The following is a 22,127-nucleotide window of genomic DNA, read 5'->3' as shown; positions in this document are numbered from 1 at the left end:
TGGAAAATGAGGTTTTCACTTGAATATCTATTCCTGACTAATGGACAGTTGAATAAGTGATTGATGTAAGACCCTAGAAATAATGGTTATAAATGGGCTTTTGAGAGGGATAATCATATCAGGCAGTGGGCGGTGCACAGTGGTTAGCACTGCTGCCCTCATAGCGCGAGGGACCCGGGTTCAATTCCAGCCTCACGTGACTGTGTGGAGTTCTCACTTTCTCCCGGTCTCTGCGTGGGTTTCCTCTGGTGCTCCGGTTTCTTCACACAGTTCAAAGGTGTGAAGGTCAGGCGGGTTGGCTCTGCAAAATTGCCCCTTTGTGTCCTGGGAAGTGTACGTCAGGTTAAGGGGTTACAGGGAAGTGGGTTTGGGTGGCACGCACTTTCAGAGGGTCACTGAAGTCTCGATGGGCCGAATAGCCTCTTTCTGCACTGTCGGGATTCTGTGACCTCAGATATCAGAAATCTCTGGAATTCCACATGTCCTCATTGCTCTCAGTCAGGTAGAGTCAGTCACACGTGGCTCTGTCATGACGTTTCCATTCCTATTTTATCTCACACCTCCCAGTGACACCACAACACAACATTTTTGCTCCTTTCCACCTTCTCTTCCTTTCCACCTTGTCCTCCTTTTATTGTCTAATAATAATAGTAACAGAGTAACACACACCAGAATAGGAATAACAGGCAGCTTATTGTCTAATAACTGTGACAAAGTAACAGGGGTGGCATAGTGGATAGCACTGTTACCTCACAGCGCCTGGGTTCAATCCTGACCTTGGGTCACTGTGTGGAGTTTGTACATTCTTGCTGTGTCTGCACAGATTTCCTGTTGGTGCTCTTCTTTCCTCCCACACAGTACAAAGATGTGCAGGTTCGGTGGATTGGCTATGCTAAATTGTCCCTGGGAGGGGTTATGAGGATAGGGTGGGACTTTGGATTCAATGATCATAGAATTGCTACAGTGCAGGAGGCCATTTGGCCCATCGAGTCTGCACCGCCCCTCTGAAAGATCACCCAATCTGGGCCAATCTCCCACCCTATCCTCATAACCGCTCCCAGGGACAATTTAGCATAACCAGTCCACCTCACCTGCACATCTTTGGACTGTGAGGGAGGAAATAAGAGCAGCGGCAGGAAATCTGTGCAGACACAGATGTGTTCACTCACACACTGCAGCCTGACTTTTATTATGGGAACACTGTGTTTGTTACTCTCAAAGTGAATGAATCCGTTGCTGTTTATCCTCTGGGCCCCATCTCCAGTATTATTGTCTGATTGTCCCACTGAGACTCCCACTGTTATTATTGGACAATCAGCGAGTCAGCCTGAGCCTGTGGCCACTCTCACCATCTGTAACCGTCACAATGCCCGGGTGATTGACGGCAGCTCCCGACCAATAGGAAAAGGAGGGGCGGAACGGAATTTCCCGACCGAAAGCGGCTGGTCCTCCAACCAATCGGAGTGAATGAGGGGCGGGGCCCGCTGTGATTGAAGCATGCGCAGTGTGGGTAATGGCGAAGGAGAAGCAACTTTTCTTCAGATCCGAAATTGGTAAGAGGCGTTTAACAGTATAGAGTCAGCGAGAGAAAATGGGAGTGGGCGGAAACGTTGTGTAAAGCTGTTGCAATGGCAAACCTCGCAAAAGTTTACGGGACCCAATTTGTACCGAGCGGGGCTGCAGCTCTTCACGTTCGGCTCGGGTTAACGGCCGCCATCTTTAATGTGTATCATCGCGCATGCGCGTTTGTCATTTCTGTCGCGGGCGATGATTCAATGAGTGGGAGGAGCTTATTCCCCATTGTTCAGAATGGAGACAACTTGTCCATCAAACTGGATTAGTCTTTGAGTCTCAATGTCTTATTGATGCGAAGCGGTGGCAGAGATGGAAAGAAAAGGAAGCCAATCCTGTCCTCCAGATATTACTGTCTTATTAGATATCCTGTTCCATGTGTCCAAAGCACTGCGGCTCTGTTGAGCAGCACAGTAGCATAGTGGTTAGCACAATTGCTTCACAGCTCCAGAGTCCCAGGTTTGATTCCTGGCTGGGACACTCTGTGCGGAGTCTGCACGTTCTCCCCATGTCTGCGTGGGTTTCCTCCGGGTGCTCGGGTTTCCTCCCACAGTCCAAAGATGTGCAGGTTAGGTGGATTAGCCATGCTAAATTGCCCTTAGTGTCCAAAATTGCCCTTAAGGTTGGTTGAGTGGGGTTACTGGGTTATGGGGATAGGGTGGTGTGGGCTTGAACATAGAACATAGAAAATACAGCACAGAACAGGCCCTTCGGCCCACGATGTTGTGCCGAACCTTTGTCCTAGATTAATCATAGATTATCATTGAATTTACAGTGCAGAAGGAGGCCATTCGGCCCTTTGAGTCTGCAACGGCTCTTGGAAAGAGCACCCTACCCAAACTCAACACCTCCACCCAACACCAAGGGCAATTTTGGACACTTAGGGGCAATTTATCATGGCCAATCCACCTTTGGACTGTGGGAGGAAACCCACGCAGACACGGGGAGGATGTGCAGACTATGCACAGACAGTGATCCGAGCCGGAATCGAACCTGGGAACCTGGAGCTGTGAAGCAAATGTGCTATCCACAATGCTACCGTGCTGCCCTTGAGAACAAATAAACCTACACTGTATCATTTTACCGTAATCCATGCACCTCTCCAATAGCAGCTTGAAGGTCCCTAATGTTTCTGACTCAACTACTTCCACAGGCAGTGCATTCCATGCCCCCACTACTCTCTGGGTAAAGAACCTACCTCTGATATCCCTCCTATATCTTCCACCTTTCACCTTAAATTTATGTCCCCTTGTAATGGTTTGTTCCACCCGGGGAAAAAGTCTCTGACTCTCTATTCCCCTGATCATCTTATAAACCTCTATCAAGTCGCCCCTCATCCTTCTCCGTTCTAATGAGAAAGGGCCTAGCACCCTCAACCTTTCCTCGTAAGACCTACTCTCCATTCCAGGCAACATCCTGGTAAATCTTCTTTGCACCTTTTCCAAAGCTTCCACATCCTTCCTAAAATGAGGCGACCAGAACTGTACACAGTACTCCAAATGTGGGCTTACCAAAGTTTTGTACAGCTGCATCATCACCTCACGGCTCTTAAATTCAATCCCTCTGTTAATGAACGCGAGCACACCATAGGCCTTCTTCACAGCTCTATCCACTTGAGTGGCAACTTTCAAAGATGTATGAACATAGACCCCAAGATCTCTCTGCTCCTCCACATTGCCAAGAACTCTACCGTTAACCCTGTATTCCGCATTCATTTTTGTCCTTCCAAAATGGACAACCTCACACTTTTCAGGGTTAAACTCCATCTGCCACTTCTCAGCCCAGCTCTGCATCCTATCTATGTCTCTTTGCAGCCGACAACAGCCCTCCTCACTATCCACAACTCCACCAATCTTCGTATCGTCTGCAAATTTACTGACCCACCCTTCAAGTCCCTCATCCAAGTCATTAATGAAAATCACAAACAGCAGAGGACCCAGAACTGATCCCTGCGGTATGCCACTGGTAACTGGGATCCAGGCTGAATATTTGCCATCCACCACCACTCTCTGACTTCTATCGGTTAGCCAGTTTGTTATCCAACTGGCCAAATTTCCCACTATCCCATGCCTTCTTACTTTCTGCAGAAGCCTACCATGGGGAACCTTATCAAATGTCTTACGAAAATCCATGTACACTACATCTACTGCTTTACCTTCATCCACATGCTTGGTCACCTCCTCAAAGAATTCAATAAGACTTGTAAGGCAAGACCTACGCCTCACAAATCCGTGCTGACTATCCCTAATCAAGCAGTGTCTTTCCAGATGCTCAGAAATCCTATCCTTCAGTACCCTTTCCATTACTTTGCCTACCACCGAAGTAAGACTAACTGACCTGTAATTCCCAGGGTTATCCCTAGTCCCTTTTTTGAACAGGGGCACGACATTCGCCACTCTCCAATCCCCTGGTACCACCCCTGTTGACAGTGAGGACGAAAAGATCATTGCCAACGGCTCTGCAATTTCATCTCTTGCTTCCCATAGAATCCTTGGATATATCCCGTCAGGCCCGGGGGACTTGTCTATCCTCAGGTTTTTCAAAATGCCCAACACATCTTCCTAACAAGTATTTCCTCAAGCTTCCCAATCTGTTTCACACTGTCCTCTCCAACAATATGGCCCCTCTCATTTGTAAATACAGAAGAAAAGTACTCGTTCAAGACCTCTCCTATCACTTCAGACTCAATACACAATCTCCCGCTACTGTCCTTGATCGGACCTACACTCGCTCTAGTCATTCTCATATTTCTCACATATGTGTAAAAGGCCTTGGGGTTTTCCTTGATCCTACCCGCCAAAGATTGTTCATGCCCTCTCTTAGCTCTCCTAATCCCTTTCTTCAGTTCCCTCCTGGCTATCTTGTATCCCTCCAATGCCCTGTCTGAACCTTGTTTCCTCAGCCTTACATAAGTCTCCTTTTTCCTCTTAACAAGACATTCAACCTCTCTTGTCAACCATTGTTCCCTCACTCGACCATCTCTTCCCTGCCTGACAGGGACATACAGTGGGTAGGATGCTCTTTCCAAGAGCCGGTGCAGACTCGATGGGCCAAATGGCCTCCTTCTGCACTGAAAATTCTATGAGTCACATGAAGACCCAAGGCAGAAGCTCACAACACGTGAGTAGACATTGCCCTCAAATCAAGGGACTGCTGATGACAACGAGGGTCAGTGTGCAGCGGGGGGTATGAGCGGTCATCCTGGACCAGGGAGCAGGAGGAGGACTGACTGCGATGGATTTTGGAAACTCCTTTTACAGGAGATTAGACCATAAGACATAGGAGCAGAATTAGGCTACTCGGGATCATTCTTGTGAACCTCCACTGGACCGTTTCCAAGACCAGCACATCCTTCCTTAGATACGGGGCCCAAAACGGCTCACAATACTCCAGATGGGGTTTGACCAGAGCTTTATACAGCCTCAGAAGCACATCCCTCGTCTTGTATTCTAGCCCTCTTGACAGGAATGCTAACATTGCATTTGCCTTCTTAACTGCCGACTGAACCTGTCCGTTAATCTTAAGAGAATCATGAACAAGGACTTCCAATTACCTTTGTGCTTCTGATTTCCGAAACATTTTCCCATTTAGAAAATAGTCTATGCATAAATTCCTTCTTCCAAAGTGCATAACCTCACACTTTTCCACATTGTATTTCATTTGCCACTTCATTGCCCACTCTCCTAGCTTGTCCAAGTCCTTCTGCAGCCCTCGTGCTTCCTCAATACTAACTGTCCCCCTTTAGATCTTTGTATCATGTGCAAACTTAGCAACAGTGCTTTCAGTTCCTTCTTCCAAATCATGAATGTATATTGGAAAAAGTTGTGGTCCCAGCACAGACCACTGAGGCACACCACTAGTCAGCGGCTGCCATCCTGAAAAAGACCCTTTTATCCCCACTCTCTGCCTTCTGCCGGCCAGCCAATCCTCTATCTATGCCAGGATCTTACCCTTAACACCATGGGCTCTTAACATATTTAACAGTCTACTGTGCGGCACCTTGTCAAAGACCTTCTGGAAATCTAAATAAATCACGTCCACTGGTTCTCCTTTGTCTATCTTCCATGCTACCTCCTCAAACGGACTTGTTCGACATGACCTCCCTTTGACAAAGCTGTGCTGACTCAGTCCTATTTTACCATGTACTTCCCAATACTCCGCGATCTCAGCTTTAATAACGGACTCCAAAATCCTAGCAATGACCGAAGTCAGGCTAACCGGCCTCGAAGTTCCCATCTTCTGCCTTCCTCCCTTCTTAAACAGCGGTGTTACATTAGCCACTTTCCAGTCCTCTGGAACCCTTCCTGCCTCCAGTGATTTCTGAAAGATCACCACCAATGCCTCCACAATTTCCTCAGCTATCTCTTTTAGAACCCTGGGGTTCTAAACCCATCCGGTCCAGTGGTTTATCTACCTTCAGACCTTTCCCCAGAACCTTCTCCTTAGTGATGGCCACTGCACCCACCTCGGCCCCCTGATTCTCCTGGATCTCTGGCATCCCACGTGTCTTCCACCATGAAGACTGATGAAAAGTTCAGTTGCTCTGCCATTTCTTTGTTTCCTATTATTACTTCTCCAGCCACATTTTCCAATGGTCCAATGTCTATATTTGCCTCTCTCTTACCTTTTATATATTGAAAAAAACTCTTCATATCTTCACTTATTACTAGCTAGCTTGCACTTCTATTTCATCTTCCTTTATTGCTTTTATAGTTGTCCTCTGATCGCTTTTAAAGGCTTCCCAATCCTCTGGCTTCCCACTAATCCTCGCCAAATTGTATGCTGTTTCATTTGCTGTCCTTGACTTCCCTCTTCAACCATGGATGCCTTGTCTCCCCTTTAGCATGTTTCCTCCTCCTTGGGATGACTTTCTGTTGTGAATTGGACATTTTGAAATCTCTCTCAGTGTACCTGAACAGGGGCAGGAATGTGGCGACTAGGGGATTTTCACAGTAACTTGATTGCAGTGCTAATTACGTGTGACAATAAAGATTATTATATTATAATTGGGGGGGATAAAACTCATGCAGATTTGCAGCTCCACAAAGTGTTTCCAACTCCTCCCACACATCTCCTTAACAGGTTGACGCATTTATTTGTCTTGACTAAAAGGGTGGTCACTGGTGGCACGGTGGTGCAGTGGTTAACACTGCCGTCTCACTGTGCCGAGGACCAGGTTCGATCCCAGCCCCGGGTCACTATACGTGGGGTGTTTGCACATCTCTGCACATTCTCCCCATGTCTAACTGGATTGGCCACGCTAAATTGCCCCTTAATTGGAAAAAAAAAATTGACGTTGAATGGGCATCTTGACAAATACATGAAGAGGATGGGAATAGAGGGATACGGACCCCGGAAGTGTAGAAGATTTTAGTTTAGACGGGCAGCATGGTCGGCACGGGCTTGGAGGGCCGAAGGGCCTGTTCCTGTGCTGCACTGTTCTTTGTTCTTTGTTGTTCTAAATTTATTTTTAAAAAGGCTTGTCTCTTTCCTGATGTTCACAATTAAAGGGGTGGGTTCCCCAGGAGATGGCTGACATTTCAGGGGACAGTAAATTAATAATGGACAGAGATATGTCTCGTGTTGTTACATGGCACAGATTAGATATATTATTTGCAGTTTGTAATAAAGTAAATTTGTTCTGATATATATATGGTTAGGTGGATTGACCATGATAAATTGCCCTTAGTGTCCAAAATTGTCCTTAGTGTTGGGTGGGGTTACTGGGCTATGGGGATAGGGTGGAGGTGTTGACCTTGGGTAGGGTGCTCTTTCCAAGAGCCGGTGCAGACTCGATGGGTCGAATGGCCTCCTTCTGCACTGTAAATTCTATGATAATCTATGATAAGACTGCAGCTATGTCATAGATTTCCAGTCATCTCTTCCCTCAGAGGGTTGTTAGTCTTTGGATTTCTCTTTCATAGGGACCAGTTGTATCTGAAAAATTAAAATGAAAATCGCTTCTTGTCACAAGTAGGCTTCAATTAAGTTACTGTGAAAAGCCCCTAGTCGCCACATTCCAGCGCCTGTTCGGGGAGGCTGGTACGGGAATTGAACCGTGCTAACGGCCTGCCTTGGTCTGCTTTCAAAGCCAGTGATTTAGCCCTGTGCTAAACAGCCCCTATCTGGGGATCATTGAACATATCAAAGCACAAGTTTGACAGATATTTTATTGACAATGGAGTTAAGGGTTATGGACAACAGGTAGGAAAATAGAGAGAAAGCTGAGATGAGGATGTGGTGAAGCTTTGGAATTCTCTACCCCAGAGGAATGTGGAGCCTCAGTCATCAGGGATGTTCAAGACAAATATTGGTAGGTTTCTAGATATTGAAGATATCGAGGGATATGGGGATTGTGTGGGAAAATGGTGCTGGGGTAGATCGGCCAAGGATCGCATTGAATGGTTGAGCAGACTCAGTGGGCCGAATGGCCTACTCTTTCTCCTATTCTAATAGAACATAAGAACTAGGAGCAGGAGTAGGCCATCTGGCCGCTCGAGCCTGCTCCACCATTCAATGAGATCATGGCTGATCTTTTGTGGACTCAGCTCCACTTTCCTGCCCGAACACCATAACCCTTAATCCCTTTATTCTTCAAAAAACTATCTATCTTTATCTTAAAAACATTTAATGAAGGAGCCTCTACTGCTTCACTGGGCAAGGAATTCCATAGATTCACAACTCTTTGGGTGAAGAAGTTCCTCCTAAACTCAGTCCTAAATCTGCTTCCCCTTATTTTGAGGCTATGCCCCCTAGTTCTGCTTTCACCCGCCAGTGGAAACAACCTGCCCGCATCTATCCTGTCTATTCCCTTCATAATCTTATATGTTTCTATAAGATCCCCCATCATCCTTCTAAATTCCAACGGGTACAGTCCCAGTCTACTCAGCCTCTCCTCGTAATCCAACCCCTTCAGATCTGGGATTAACCTAGTGAATCTCCTCTGCACACCCTCCAGTGCCAGTACGTCCTTTCTCAAGTAAGGAGACCAAATCTGAACACACTACTCCAGGTGTGGCCTCACTAACACCTTATACAATTGCAGCAGAACCTCCCTAGTCTTAAACTCCATCCCTCTAGCAATGAAGGACAAAATTCCATTTGCCTTCTTAATCACCTGTTGCACCTGTAAACCAGCTTTTTGCGACTCATGCACTAGCACACCCAGGTCTCTCTGCACAGCAGCATGTTTTAATATTTTATCATTTAAATAATAATCCCTTTTGCTGTTATTCCTACCAAAATGGATAACCTCACATTTGTCAACATTGTATTCCATCTGCCAGACCCTAGCCCATTCACTTAGCCTATCCAAATCCCTCTGCAGACTTCCAGTATCCTCTGCACTTTTTGCTTTACCACTTATCTTAGTGTCGTCTGCAAACATGGACACATTGCCCTTGGTCCCCAACTCCAAATCATCTATGTAAATTGTGAACAGTTGTGGGCCCAACACTGATCCCTGAGGGACACCACTAGCTACTGATTGCCAACCAGAGAAACACCCATTAATCCCCACTCTTTGCTTTCTATTAATTAACCAATCCTCTATCCATGCTACTACTTTCCCCTTAATGCCATGCATCTTTATCTTATGCAGTAACCTTTTGTGTGGCACCTTGTCAAAGGCTTTATGGAAATCCAGATATACCACATCCATTGGCTCCCCGTTATCTACCGCACTGTTAATGTCCTCAAACAATTCCATTAAATTAGTTAGGCACGACCTGCCCTTTATGAACCCATGCTGCGTTTGCCCAATGGGACAATTTCCATCCAGATGCCTCGCTATTTCTTCCTTGATGATAGATTCCAGCATCTTCCCTACTACCGAAGTTAAGCTCACTGGCCTATAATTACCCGCTTTTTGCCTACCTCCTTTTTTAAACAGTGGTGTCACGTAATCTCTGTGTCCTGGTCAGGAAGCAGTGAGCTGAGCTTGGATCTGTCAATCAACATGAATCAGCACCTTCAGGAGAATTGGGAGGGTGAATATTAGATACAGCAGAGTGAGAATCAAGGGAGATTGTGTGGGACGGAGATTTACAGCTTTTGGAGAGCGAGAGAGGAAATAATGTTCCATAGAAACTAGAACCGTCTGTTCTGAATTTCTATCCCGTACTAACAATGATGACTTTTGTAAATTGTATTTAAAGGATATTGGAAGAGGAGGAATTATAGACAGAAATATCAAATATCACGTCTCGATGTGACAAACTCACTCGATTCCTTCTGATCTGAATATCATCGGGCTCTGAATATCATCGGCGAGAAGGAGAAATGTTTGTCTGATCTATCAGCTTCAAAACATTTTAAATGTGAGTGTGATGGGAAAAGCACCAAGACCCACACAACACACACCCGAGTGAGGGTGTCCCAGTGAACTGACTGTGGAAACATCAGTGTGACTAGAAAAGCACCGAGACCCACACAACACACACCCGAGAGAGAGTGTTCCAGTGAACTGACTGTGGAAAGAGCTTCAAGGTGTGACACAGCCTGAAAAAACATCACACTATTCACAGTGAGGAGAGACAGTGCACATGGTCTGCGTGCAGACAAGGCTTCCGCTGACTGTCCAATCTGGAGAGACACGAGACCCAGAACATGGAGAAACCGTGGAAATGTGGAGACTGTGGGAAGGGATACAGAGTCCCATCTCTGCTGGAGATTCATCGCCGCAATCACACTGGGGAGAGGCCGTTCACCTGCTCTCAGTGTGAGAAGGGATTTACTCAGTTATCCACCCTGCAGTCACACCAGCGGGTTCACACAGGGGAGAGGCCATTCACCTGCTCTCGGTGTGGGAAGGGATTCACTCGGTTATCCACCCTGCAGGCACACCAGCGAATTCACACTGGGGAGAGGCCGTTCACCTGCTCTCAGTGTGAGAAGGGATTCGCTCAGTTATCCACCCTGCAGACACACCAGCGAGTTCACACTGGGGAGAGGCCGTTCACCTGCTCTCAGTGTGGGAATGGATTTATTGATTCATCCACCCTGCAGAGACACCAGCGAGTTCACACTGGAGAGAGGCCGTTCATCTGCTCTAAGTGTGGGAAGGGATTTATTGATTCATCCACCCTGCGGAAACATCAGCAAGTTCACACTGGGGAGAGGCCATTCACCTGCTCCCTCTGTGGGAAAGGATTCACACTGTTATCCAACCTGCAGAGACATCAGCGAGTTCACACTGGGGAGAAGCCATTCACCTGCTCTTAGTGTGGGAAGGGATTACATAGAAAATAGGAGCAGGATGAGACCATTTGGCCCTTTGCACCTGCTCCGCCATTCATTATGATCATGGCTTACCATCCATAGCCTAATCCCGCTTTCCCCTTCATATCCTTTGATCCCCTTCGTCCTCAGTGCTATATCCATCTGCTTCTTGAAAACATACAATGTATTGGCCTCAACTATTTCCTGTGGTAACAAATTCCACAGGCTCACCACTCTCTGGTTGAAGAAATTACTCATCTCTGTCCTAAATGGTTTACCCCCTATCCTCAGACTGCGACCTCTGGTTCTGTACACTCCCACCATCGGGAAAATCTTTCCTGCATCTACCCTGTCAAGTCCTGTTAGAATATTATAGGTTTCTCTGAGGTCCCCCATTCTTCTGAACTCCAGCGAATACAATCCTAACATTCAATCTCTCGTCCGTCAGTCCCACCATCCCAGGAATCAGTCTGGTAAACCTTTGCTGCACTCCCTCTGGAGCAAGAACATCCTTCCTAAGGAGACCGAAACTGCACGCAATATTCCAGGTACTGCCTCACCAAGGCCCTATATAATTGCAGCAAGATATCCCTGTTCCTGTATTCAAATCCGCTCGCAATGAAGACCAGCATACCATTTGCCTTCTTTACCGCCTGCTACAGCTGCATGCTTTCCTTCAGTGACCAGTGTACGAGGACACCCAGGTCTCAATGCACATTCCCCTCGTAATTTATGGCCATTCAGCTAATAGTCTGCCTTCTCATTTTTTTTTAATGAACAATTTTATTGAGGTATTTTTGGCATTGTAAACAGCCACAGTGTACAGTAATGTGCCATTATCACGAGAAACATAGTGCAAAAAAACAAGTCATCTCTCACAAACACCCGCCTATTTATCCCCCTACTCTACTCTACTCACCACACACACCCTCCCCCCGCCCGCTGACGTTTAATTCTCCGCAAATAAGTCGATAAACGGTTGCCACCTTCGGGCGAACCTTGTCATTGATCCTCTTAAGGCGAACTTAATTTTTTCCAAACCGAGAAAGCTTGCCATGTCCGAAAGTTATATTTCAGTCTTTGGGTGCTTTGAGTCCCTCCACGCCAGCAGTATTCGTCGCCTGGCTACCAGGGAAGCAAAGGCCAAGGCGTCGGCCTCTTTCTCCTCCTGGACTCCCGGGTCTTCCAAAACCCCAAAAATTGCCACCTCTGGACTCATCGCCACCCTTGTTTTCAAAACCTGGGACATGAAGTCCGCAAAACCCTCCCAGTATCTCCTAAATTTTGGACATGCCCAGAACATGTGGACATGGTTCGCTGGTTCTCCTGCGCATCTAGCACACTTGTCCTCCAGTCCAAAGAATTTACTCATCCGGGCCACCGCCATGTGTGCCAGATGGACGACCTTGAATTGAACCAGGCCGAGCCTTGCGCATGTTGGAGTTGAGTTTACCCTACTCAGGGCTTCCGCCCATACGGCGTCCTCCATCTCCTCACCGAGTTCCTCCTCCCACTTAAGTTTCAGTTTCTCTGTCTGAGACTCCTCCGCTCTCATGAGCTCTTTATAGACGTCCAAGACTCTCCCTTCTCCCATTTCTCCCTTGGAAACTACTCTGTCCTGGATCCCGTTTGGTGGGAGGCGTGGGAAGGATGGGACCTATCTGCAAACGAAATCAGGTACTTGCAAGTACCTGAAGTCCTTTCCCCATGCCAGTCCAAATCTCTGCTCCAGCTCCCTTATGCTCAAAAAACTTCCTTCTAGGAACAAATCGCCCATCCACCCCGCCCCCACCCTTCGCCATGCTCGGAACCCGCCATCCATGTTCCCCGGGTTAAAATGGTGGTTGTCACAGATTGGGGACGAGACCGATGCTCTCACCTCCCCCACATGTTTCCTCCACTGGCCCCAGATCCACAGGGCCGCCACCACTACAGGGCTGGTGGAGTACCTGGCCGGCGGGAGCAGCAGAGGAGCCGTGACCAGGGCTGCTAGCCTGGTGCCCCTGCATGAAGCTGCCTCCAGCCACCCCCAAATAGACCCCGTACTCACCATCCATTTCCTTATCATGGCTATATTGGCTGCCCTGTAGTAGTTGCTAAGATTCGGCAGCGTCAGTCCCCCCTCGCTGCGATTCCTCTCTAGCATCACTTTCTTCACCCGCGGGGACTTCCCCGCCCAAACAAAGCCCCTAATAATTTTATCAACCCGTTTAAAGAAGGATGAAAATTGGGAGGCACTGGAAAATAAATAGGAATCTCGGGAGGATCGTCATCTTCACCGTCTGCACTCTCCCCGCAAGTGATAGCGGGGGTGCATCCCATCTCCGGAACTCACTCTTCATTTGCGCCACCACCCTGGTCAAATTTAACTTGTGTAGCCTGCCCCAGTCTCGCGCCACCTGTATCCCCAAGTATCGGAAGCACTTCCCGACCAGCCTAAATGGAAACCCCTTCAACCTATTCTCCTGGCCCCTCGCCTGTACCACAAACATCTCGCTCTTTGTCATATTTAGCTTGTACCCAGAGTATCAGCCAAATTCTCTCAGTGTTTCCATTATACCACCCATCCCGGTCAGTGGGTCCGATACGTATCGAAGCAAGCCGTCTGCGTAGAGCGAGACCCTATGCTTAATCCCCCCGACTATTCCTTTCCAACCCCTGGCTGCTCTCAGAGCAATCGCCAGCAAACAGCAATGGAGAGAGTGGGCATCCCTGTCTGGTCCCGTGGTGTAGTCTAAAATAATCGGATGTTGTCCTATTCATCCTTACGCTAGCTTCCGGGGCCTGATATAGCAATCTGACCCAGTTGATGAAGCCCTCCCCGAACCCGAACTGTCCCAATACCTCCCACAAATAGTCCCACTCCACCCGGTCAAAGGCCTTCTCGGCATTCATTGCCACCACTAATTCCACCTCTCTGCCCTCTGGGGGCATCATGATCACGTTAAGTAGTCTTCTTAAGTTGGCTGTCAGCTGTCTACCTTTAACGAACCCAGTTTGGTCTTCCCCAATTACCTCCGGTACCCAGTCCTCAATTCTAAATGCCAAGACCTTAGCCAGCGGCTTAGCGTTAACATTGATCAGGGAGATTGGCCTATATGACCCACACGCTTCCGGGTTCTCGTGCCGTTTTAGTATCAGCGAGATGGTGGCTTGTGACATCGTCGGGGGTAGAGCCCCTCTGTCCCTCGCCTCATTAAACACCCTGGTCAGAACCGGCCCCACTATCTCCGGGAACTTTTTGTAGAACTCTACCGGGTATCCATTCGGCCCCGGGGCTTTGCCCTACTGCGTGTCCTTCAAGCCACCCAGTATTTCCTCCACCCTGATCGGGGCCCCCAACCCGTCTACTAGCCCCCTTCCCACTTTAGGGAAGGTCAGTCCGTCCAAGAAGCGCCTCATCCCTTCCGGCCCCTCGGGGTTCCGAGGTATAGAGCTTGCTATAGAAATCCCGAAACACCTTGTTCAGTCCTGTTGGGTGGTCCACTTTGTTTCCCTCACCATCCGCTACCCAACCTATTTCTCTGGCTACTTCCTTCTTCCAGAGTTGTTGCGCAAGCATTCTACTGGCTTTCTCCCCATGTTCATAGATCGCGCCCCTTGCCTTCCTGAGCTGTTCCACAGCCTTACTCGTGGACAGCACTCCCACTTCCATCTGTCTCTGAGTAGGTCCTCCCTCGGGGACTCCGCATATTCCTTGTCCGTCTGGTGAATCTCCCTGACCAGTCTGTCCATTTCCGCTCTGAACCGTTCTATCCCTATGGGCTTGTATAGAGATCAATTCCCCTCTCACCACCGCCTTCAGCGCCTCCCACAGGACCGCTGCTGAGACTTCCTCTGTGTCATTGACCTGCATATAGTTCTGCATACACTTCCTCAGGTCTCTCACATACCCCCTCATCCACTAGTAATCCGACATCCAGTCTCCATTGCGGGCGCAGGTAACTCTCTTTGCAGACCTGCAAGTCAACCCAGTGTGGGGCATGGTCCGAAATAGTGATCGCCGAGTATTCTGTGTCCTTTATCCCAACTAAACAATCCCTACTCATGATGAAAAAGTCAATTCTAGAATAGACTTTATGGACATGTGAGTAAAACGAAAACTCCTTTCCCATCGGCCGACTGGCTCTCCATGTATCTACATCCCCCATTTGCTCCATGAACCGATCAGTTCCCTTGCCATTGCTGGGACCCTACCCGTTCTGGAGCATGACCGGTCTAGGCCGGGGTCGAGAACCGTGTTAAAGTCTCCACCCATAATCAGCTTGCGTGAGTCCAAGTCGGGAATTTTCCCCAACAGCCTTTCAATGAAGTCTGCATCGTCCCAGTTTGGGGCATATACATTCACCAGGACTACCCTCATTCCCTCAAGCTTGCCGCAGACCATAAGGAATCTGCCACCCCATCAGCAATTGTGTCCTCCGCCTTAAATAGAACCCGTTTATTGATCATAATTGCCACCCCCCTGGATTTGGAGTCTAAACCCGAGTGGAAGACCTGGGTAATCCAGCCCTTCCTGAATCTAGTGTGATCACTCACTTCCAAGTGTATCTCCTGCAGCATGATTCCGTCCGCCTTTAAAGCTCGCAGATGTGCAAACAGACACGTCCTCTTGACTGGCCCGTTTAACCCTCTGACATTCCAGGTGATCAGCCTGGTTGGAGGGCATCCGGCCCTCCCCCTACGCCAATCAGCCATAACCTTTCCTGGGCCCGCCTCCAGCCCATGTGCCGCGCCTCTTCCGGTTCGCCACCTGGCGGCTCCCACCCCCAACCTCCTGTCTGTTACCTGATTCAAATCCCTCCCATGTCAGAATAGCTCCCCCCGACCCCCCCCCACCCCACCCCCAGCAACAACCCTCTGTAACCCAACCCCTGCCATATACTGGCTGTATGCACACCCCCCACCTGGCTTCCGTTGACCAGCTTTCTCAGCTAGCCCGATGACTCATCACTCCGCCCACTTGTCTCGCTCTCATTGTTCCCCCTCTCCCATCCCCCCGCCCATCAACACATAACCTCGCATGTCTCCAAATAATACTGCATCTCCTTTCATTTGCCCACTCACTCAACTTGTGCAAATCACACTGAAGGATCTCTGCATCCTCCTCACAATTCACCCTCCCATGCAATTTGGTGTCATCTGCAAATTTGGAAATATTGCATTTTGTTCTCTCCTCCAAACCATTAATATATAGTGTGGCACAATGGTTAGCACCGCTGCTTCACAGCACTGAGGACCAGGGTTCAATCCTGGCCCCGGGGCACTGACCGTGTGGAGACAACGTCTCCCCGTGTCTGCATGGGTCTCACCCAGAACCCAAAGATGTGCAGGCTAGATGGATTGGCCCTAATAAATTGCCTCTTAATTGGAAAAAAAGAATTGGGTACTTTACATTTTTTTAAAATCAATTAATATATCTTGTGAATATCTGGGGACCTAGCACCGACCCCTGTGGTACCCCACCCGTCACTGCCTGCCAATTGGAAAAACATCCATTCATTCCTACTTTTGTTTCCTGTCTACCAACCTGTTTTCTATCTATCTCAATACACTACCCCTAATCCCATGTTCCTTAATTTTACACATTTAATCTCTTATGCGGGACTTTGTCAAAAGCCATCTGAAAGTCCAAATATACCACATCCACTGACTCCCCCTCATCAACTCTACCAGTTACACCCTCGAAGAATTCCAGTAGATTTGTCAAGCATGATTTCCCCTTCATAAATCCATGCTGATTCTGTCCAATCCTGTCACTGTTTTCTAAGTACTTTGCTATAACATTTTTGATAATGGTTTTCTCGAATTTTCCCCACTGCTGATGGTCTATAATTCCCTGATTTCTCTCTATCTCACTTTTTAAATAGTGGAGTTGCATAAATCACCCTCCAATCTTCAGGAACTGTTCCAGAGTCTGTAGAATCCTGGAAGATGACCATCAATGCATCCACTATTTCTAGAGCCACTTCCTTAAGTACTTTGGGAAGCAGATTATTAGGCGCTGGGGATTCATCAGCCGTCAATCCCATCAATTTCTCCAACACCATTTCTCGAATATTGATTTCCTTCAGTTCCTCCCTCTCACTAAATCCTGCATTCCCCAACATTTCTAGTATCTGCTATGTGAAGACAGAACCAAAGTATGTATTTATTTGCTCACCCATTTCTTTGTCCCCTATTATACATTCCCCTGTTTCTGACTGTAAGGAACCTACATTTGGCTTCACCAATCTTTTTCTCTTCACATTCCTATAGAAACTTTTACAATCAGCCTAATTTCCTGTTTTATGCCATTCCCAACATCACCACTGCAGTTTGGGAGTCTATATACAATGCCCACTAATTATTTTGCCCCAGCTCTACCCATACAGATTGCACATTGTTGGAGCTAATATCCTTCCTCACTATTGCATTAATTTCCTCTTTAACCAGCACTGCCTCGCCACTGCCATTTCCTTTTTGGCTGTCCTTCCTAAATACTGAATATATTCAATTCCCATCCCTGGTCATCCTGCAGCCATGTCTCCATAATCCCGATTATCTCACACCCGTTTGTGCGTCGATTTGGGCGATTCACTCGGTTATGCTGTCTACAGTCACACCAGGGAGTTCATACTGGGGAGAGGCCATTCACCTGCTCACAATGTGCAAAGGGACTTTGTAATTTATCGCACTTTCTGAGACACCAACAGGTTCACAACTGATTACAGGGATTGGATTCTGCTGTTATAGTTTCTGTTCTCAACTACATCCACGACTGCATTTTATTCATTATGTTGGTCAATGGGGATGGTCAGAGGGTTTCTTTCTGCTGGACTGGCCGGTCTCACGACTTCGCCTCCAGTGGGCTGATTCTCTCTGAGCCTTCTTGCGAGTATCTAGTTTCATATTTCACAAGGAATGAAAGGGGGTTTGGAGGTTAGAAGATGTTTCATTACCATTTCTGTTTGGATACCCCAAAACTCATGCCATATTGCCATGAAGATGGGCTATGGTGGTTACATGGTTCTTTTGTTTAATTTATCTTGGTGCTTCTCACAGAAGAAAACTATCAGGGTATGAGGGGCAAGCTGTCTGAGGTGCACTGGCAAACTACATTAAATAGTATGGTGGGAGACAGACAATCAGTAATATTTAAGGAATTATTACAGATTGACACGGGGATCGGTTAGCTCAGTTGGCTGGATGGCTGGTTTGTGCGGAGTGACACCAACAGCACACGTTAAATTGCCATACCGGCTGAGGTTAGCCATGGTCTGTGTCAGTATTTATGCTCCACATGATCCTCCACCCACCCCTCTACATCTCCCCCCCCCATCAGCATCTCATTCTATTCCTTTCTCCATCATTTGTGTATCTAGCTTTACGTCCAATGGATTCATGCTGTTCACCTCAACCACTCGCTGTGGAGTGAGTTCCACATTCTCACCACTCACTGGGTAAAGAGGTTTCTACTGAAATTCCTATTGGATTATTGAATCCATTCATAATCTTAAAGATTTTCTACAGGTCATCATTCAGTCTTCTCTTTTCCCGAAAAAAGCAGCCCCAGCCTTTCCTGGGTGTTAAATGCTCTCAGTTCTGAATATTTTGAATCTTTGTTGCACCTTCTCCAGTGCCTCTATTTCCTTTTTCTAAATGGAGATAATCAATGTTGACAGAGCTCCCAGTGTAGTCCAACCCTGGTTCTAAACAAGTTGAACATTTCCTCCGTGCCTTTCAATTCTATCCCTCTACAATGGAACCCTATATAGGGGCCCCACACTTTAGGAAAGATGTGAAGTTCTTAGAGACAGTGTAGCAGACATTAACAAGAATGGCACCAGAGTTGATGGACTCCAGTTAGTTGGAGTGACTGGAGCAGCTGAATTTCTCTCCTGAGATCACAGCATCTGGAGGGTGGTGAATGGGGCCGTTCAGCCCTTTGAGACCACGTCGGCTCCCTGTGGAGGAAGCCAGTCTGTCCATTGCCCCATTCTATCCCCAAATCCCCATGATTTATTTCTGTCAGTGCCCGCCCAATTTCCTATTGAAATCATTCCTTCATCTCCTATCCTCTTGAGCAGTAGGTTCCAGGTTGTTACCACTCCCTTTACATCTACACAAGGCTCATGGAGCATCGAGGAGTCTATTTGGCCCATTTTTCCCGTGCCAGCTCTTTGTACAGCGACCCATTTAAGCTCATAGTTCGACAATTTTGTTTTCTTTTTCAGAATGCACTAAATTTCCTTTTGGAAGTTACAGTCCAATGAGATTCCAGCACCATTTGTAGACAGTGCATTCCAAATCACAACAACTCGCTGTGTTTTACAACAGATAATTGTGCCTATGGTGTGTCTGGAGTTTCACAGAGTATTCAAAATGGTATCAACGACGTGCTTATTACACAAAATTAAGACTCTACCTTTATCAATAAATTGGTGAGGACAGCGAGTGTAATATATCCTAGTTTGCGGACAGTTAGAACAAATGTATATTTCTATAAAACATCTCATGACCACTGGATCTCCGAAAGTATTTTAAAGCCAATGGAGTACTTTTGAAACATATTCACTGTTGTAATGTAGGAAGCTGTAAGTACGCATGTGTAATCACATTTAGTTATAAAATTGTTATTTTCATAGTGTAATCACTATCATTAGTAACAAGGTCAAGGAAGCCCTTTTATACCTCGAACATGTGGCTTCCTGCAGCCATTTCACCTTCTGTACCTTTTCTATATTAACTATGTATTGATTTCACAGCAAAAAACAATTAAATTCATGATTATTCAGTAGTGAACATTGATTATCATTAGTGAATTGGTGTATTGGGTAATTATGTTGTAAAGACTAGATCTTTATTTTAAAAAATAACACTATCAACCAAAATGTTTCCAGAAACTGCAGAGCGATCAGAATTTGGTTGAAAAAATAAATTACTTAATAATTTTGAGAAGTTACTAGACATCATATTCTGCCAAGTCTATGTGGGCTAGGCAGTGGTGTAATGGTATTGTTACTGGGCTGGTAATCCAGAGACCCAGGTTAATGCGCTTGGGGATCTGGGATCGAATCTGGCAAGATAGATGGTGAAATTGAATAAAAGTTTGCAATTCGAAGTCCAATGATGACATTGTTGATTGTTGTAAAACCCACCTCGTTCACTAAAGACCTTCATGAAATCTGCTCTCCTTATGTGGCCTAGCCTAAACGTGACTCCAGATCCACAGCAATGTTGCGGTTAATTTGTAAGTGTCCCCTGAAATAGCCTCACGCAGTTCAAGCACAATTGGAATGAGCAGTAAATGCTGGCCCAGCCAGTGACTCCCACGAATGAATAATTTTTAAGAAGACTCTTTGTTCAATCTGAAAACTAGTAAGAAATTCTCTTTGATTGGATTTTTAATTTTTTTTTAAAGTTAGAGTACCCAATTTTTTTTTTTTCCAATTAAGGGACAATTCAGTATGGCCAATCCACCTAACCAGCACATCTTTGGGTTGTGGGGACATGGGGAGAATGTGCAAACTCCACACGGACAGTGACCCAGAGCCGGGATTCAAACCCGGGTTCTCCGCGCCGCAGTCCTAGTGCTAACTGCTGCGCCACATGCCGCCCTCTCTTTGATTGGATTTGATTTGTTGTCACGTGTACCGAGGTAGTGAAAAGTATTGTTCCATCCATGAAAAAACATAGGACATACGATAAATATACAATGTAAACACAGACACCAGGTGAAGCATATGGAGTGTAGTGCTACTCAGTAGAGAACAGTGCATCTTGTATTAGCCAAATGTATTTATTACAAATTACTGTATTAATTATTTTGTAACATGATTAAATGTGTAGTGATCCTTAATTGAGTTACAATTAATGAAACAATTTTTTTTTATTCATTGGACGTGGGCGTCGCAGGCTGTGCCAGCATTTATTACCCATCCCTCATTGCCCTTGAGGGGACTGATAAGAGTCAACCACATTGCTATGTCGTCTGGAGTCACATGTAGGCCAGACTGGGTAAGGACGGCAGATTTCCCTCCCTAAAGTACATTAGTGAACCAGCTGGTTTCATAAATTTTTTATTCCAGATATTTTATTGAGTTTAAATTCCATCACCTGCAGTAGTTGGATTCAAACCCGAGTCCCCAGATCATTATCCTGGGTCTCTGGATTACTTGTCCAGCGACGATACCACTACACCACCGCCTCCCCACTGTGTAACTGGTTAAATCTCTTTCCACTGTCAGTTCACTGGAACACTCTCACTCGGCTGCATGTGTATTTCGGTGCTTTTCCAGTCACACTGATGTTTGAAATCTTTTCTCACAGGCAGAACAGAGAAACATTTCTCCTTCCACATTCGAAGGATGATATTCAGTTGCTGATGAATCAACTGACTTCTGTCCGAACTTGATGCAATATTTAATTTGAATTTCCCGAATGCAAACTTCTATTGTCCTGTGAAAGGAGTTTACAAAAGTCATCACTGTCAGGACAGGATAGATATTCACAACACCTAATGCTCGTTTCTATGGAATATTCCTTCCTCTCCCATCCCCAAAACCTGTATATCTCCATCTCACACACTCCCTCCATTCTCTCTGCTGTGCCTAATATACACCGTCCCAATTCTTATGAATGACAATTCATGCTGATGAACATATCCATGTTCACTAATTCCTGTGCAGGGCAGAGACCTGAAAAGGATCATATAGGTAGGATATGTATATATTACTGGATTAAAAATGTGTGTAAAGTACACTGCATCACTCGGTGTGGTGATGACATATTGTTAATATCACATGACTAGTATGGGAAGCATGGTGGTTAGCACTGCTATCTCATGGTGCTGAGGTCCCAGGTTGATCCGACTCTGGGTTACTGTCCGTGTGCAGTTTGCACATTCTCCCCCTGTTTGCGTGGGTTTCACACCCACAACCCAAAGATGTGCAGGCTAGGTGGATTGGCCACGCTAAATTGCCACTAAATTGGAAAAAATGAATTGGGTACTCTAAATTTACTTTTAAAAAGTAGAAGTCCAACACACTATCCATTGCCCATAGAGCCATATCCTTTGATCACTTTAGCCCTAAGAGCTATATCTCACTCCTTCGACGATTTTAGTATTGACGGGCAGCATGGTCAGCGCAGGCTTGGAGGGCCGAAGGGCCTGTTCCTGTGCTGTACTTTTCTTTGTTCTTTGTTCTTGAAATTGCACAATGTTTCGGCCTCAGTGACTTTCTGTGGTAATGAATTCCACAGGCTCATCACTCTCTGGGTGAAGGATTTCTCCTCACGTCAGTTTTATTCCTTATCCTCAAACTATGAGCCCCTAGTTCTGGACTCCCCACCAG

General features: G+C 46.6%; 1 protein-coding gene across 1 annotated transcript; it reads left to right on the top strand.

Moving 5' to 3' along the window:
* Positions 1–1,238: 1,238 nt before the first annotated feature.
* Positions 1,239–19,575, top strand: LOC140421602 (uncharacterized). Its single transcript, XM_072506395.1, has 2 exons — positions 1,239–1,553; positions 9,729–19,575. Exon 2 carries the CDS (start codon positions 10,180–10,182, stop codon positions 10,792–10,794), a length of 615 nt encoding a protein of 204 aa, XP_072362496.1. The 5' UTR covers positions 1,239–1,553; positions 9,729–10,179; the 3' UTR covers positions 10,795–19,575.
* Positions 19,576–22,127: the final 2,552 nt, after the last annotated feature.

This window comes from Scyliorhinus torazame, chromosome 5 (assembly GCF_047496885.1).
Source record: "Scyliorhinus torazame isolate Kashiwa2021f chromosome 5, sScyTor2.1, whole genome shotgun sequence".
In the NCBI taxonomy this organism is placed as follows: domain Eukaryota; kingdom Metazoa; phylum Chordata; class Chondrichthyes; order Carcharhiniformes; family Scyliorhinidae; genus Scyliorhinus; species Scyliorhinus torazame.
Note: the sequence above shows the minus strand (reverse complement) of the source record. Positions and strands in the feature narration are given on the sequence as shown.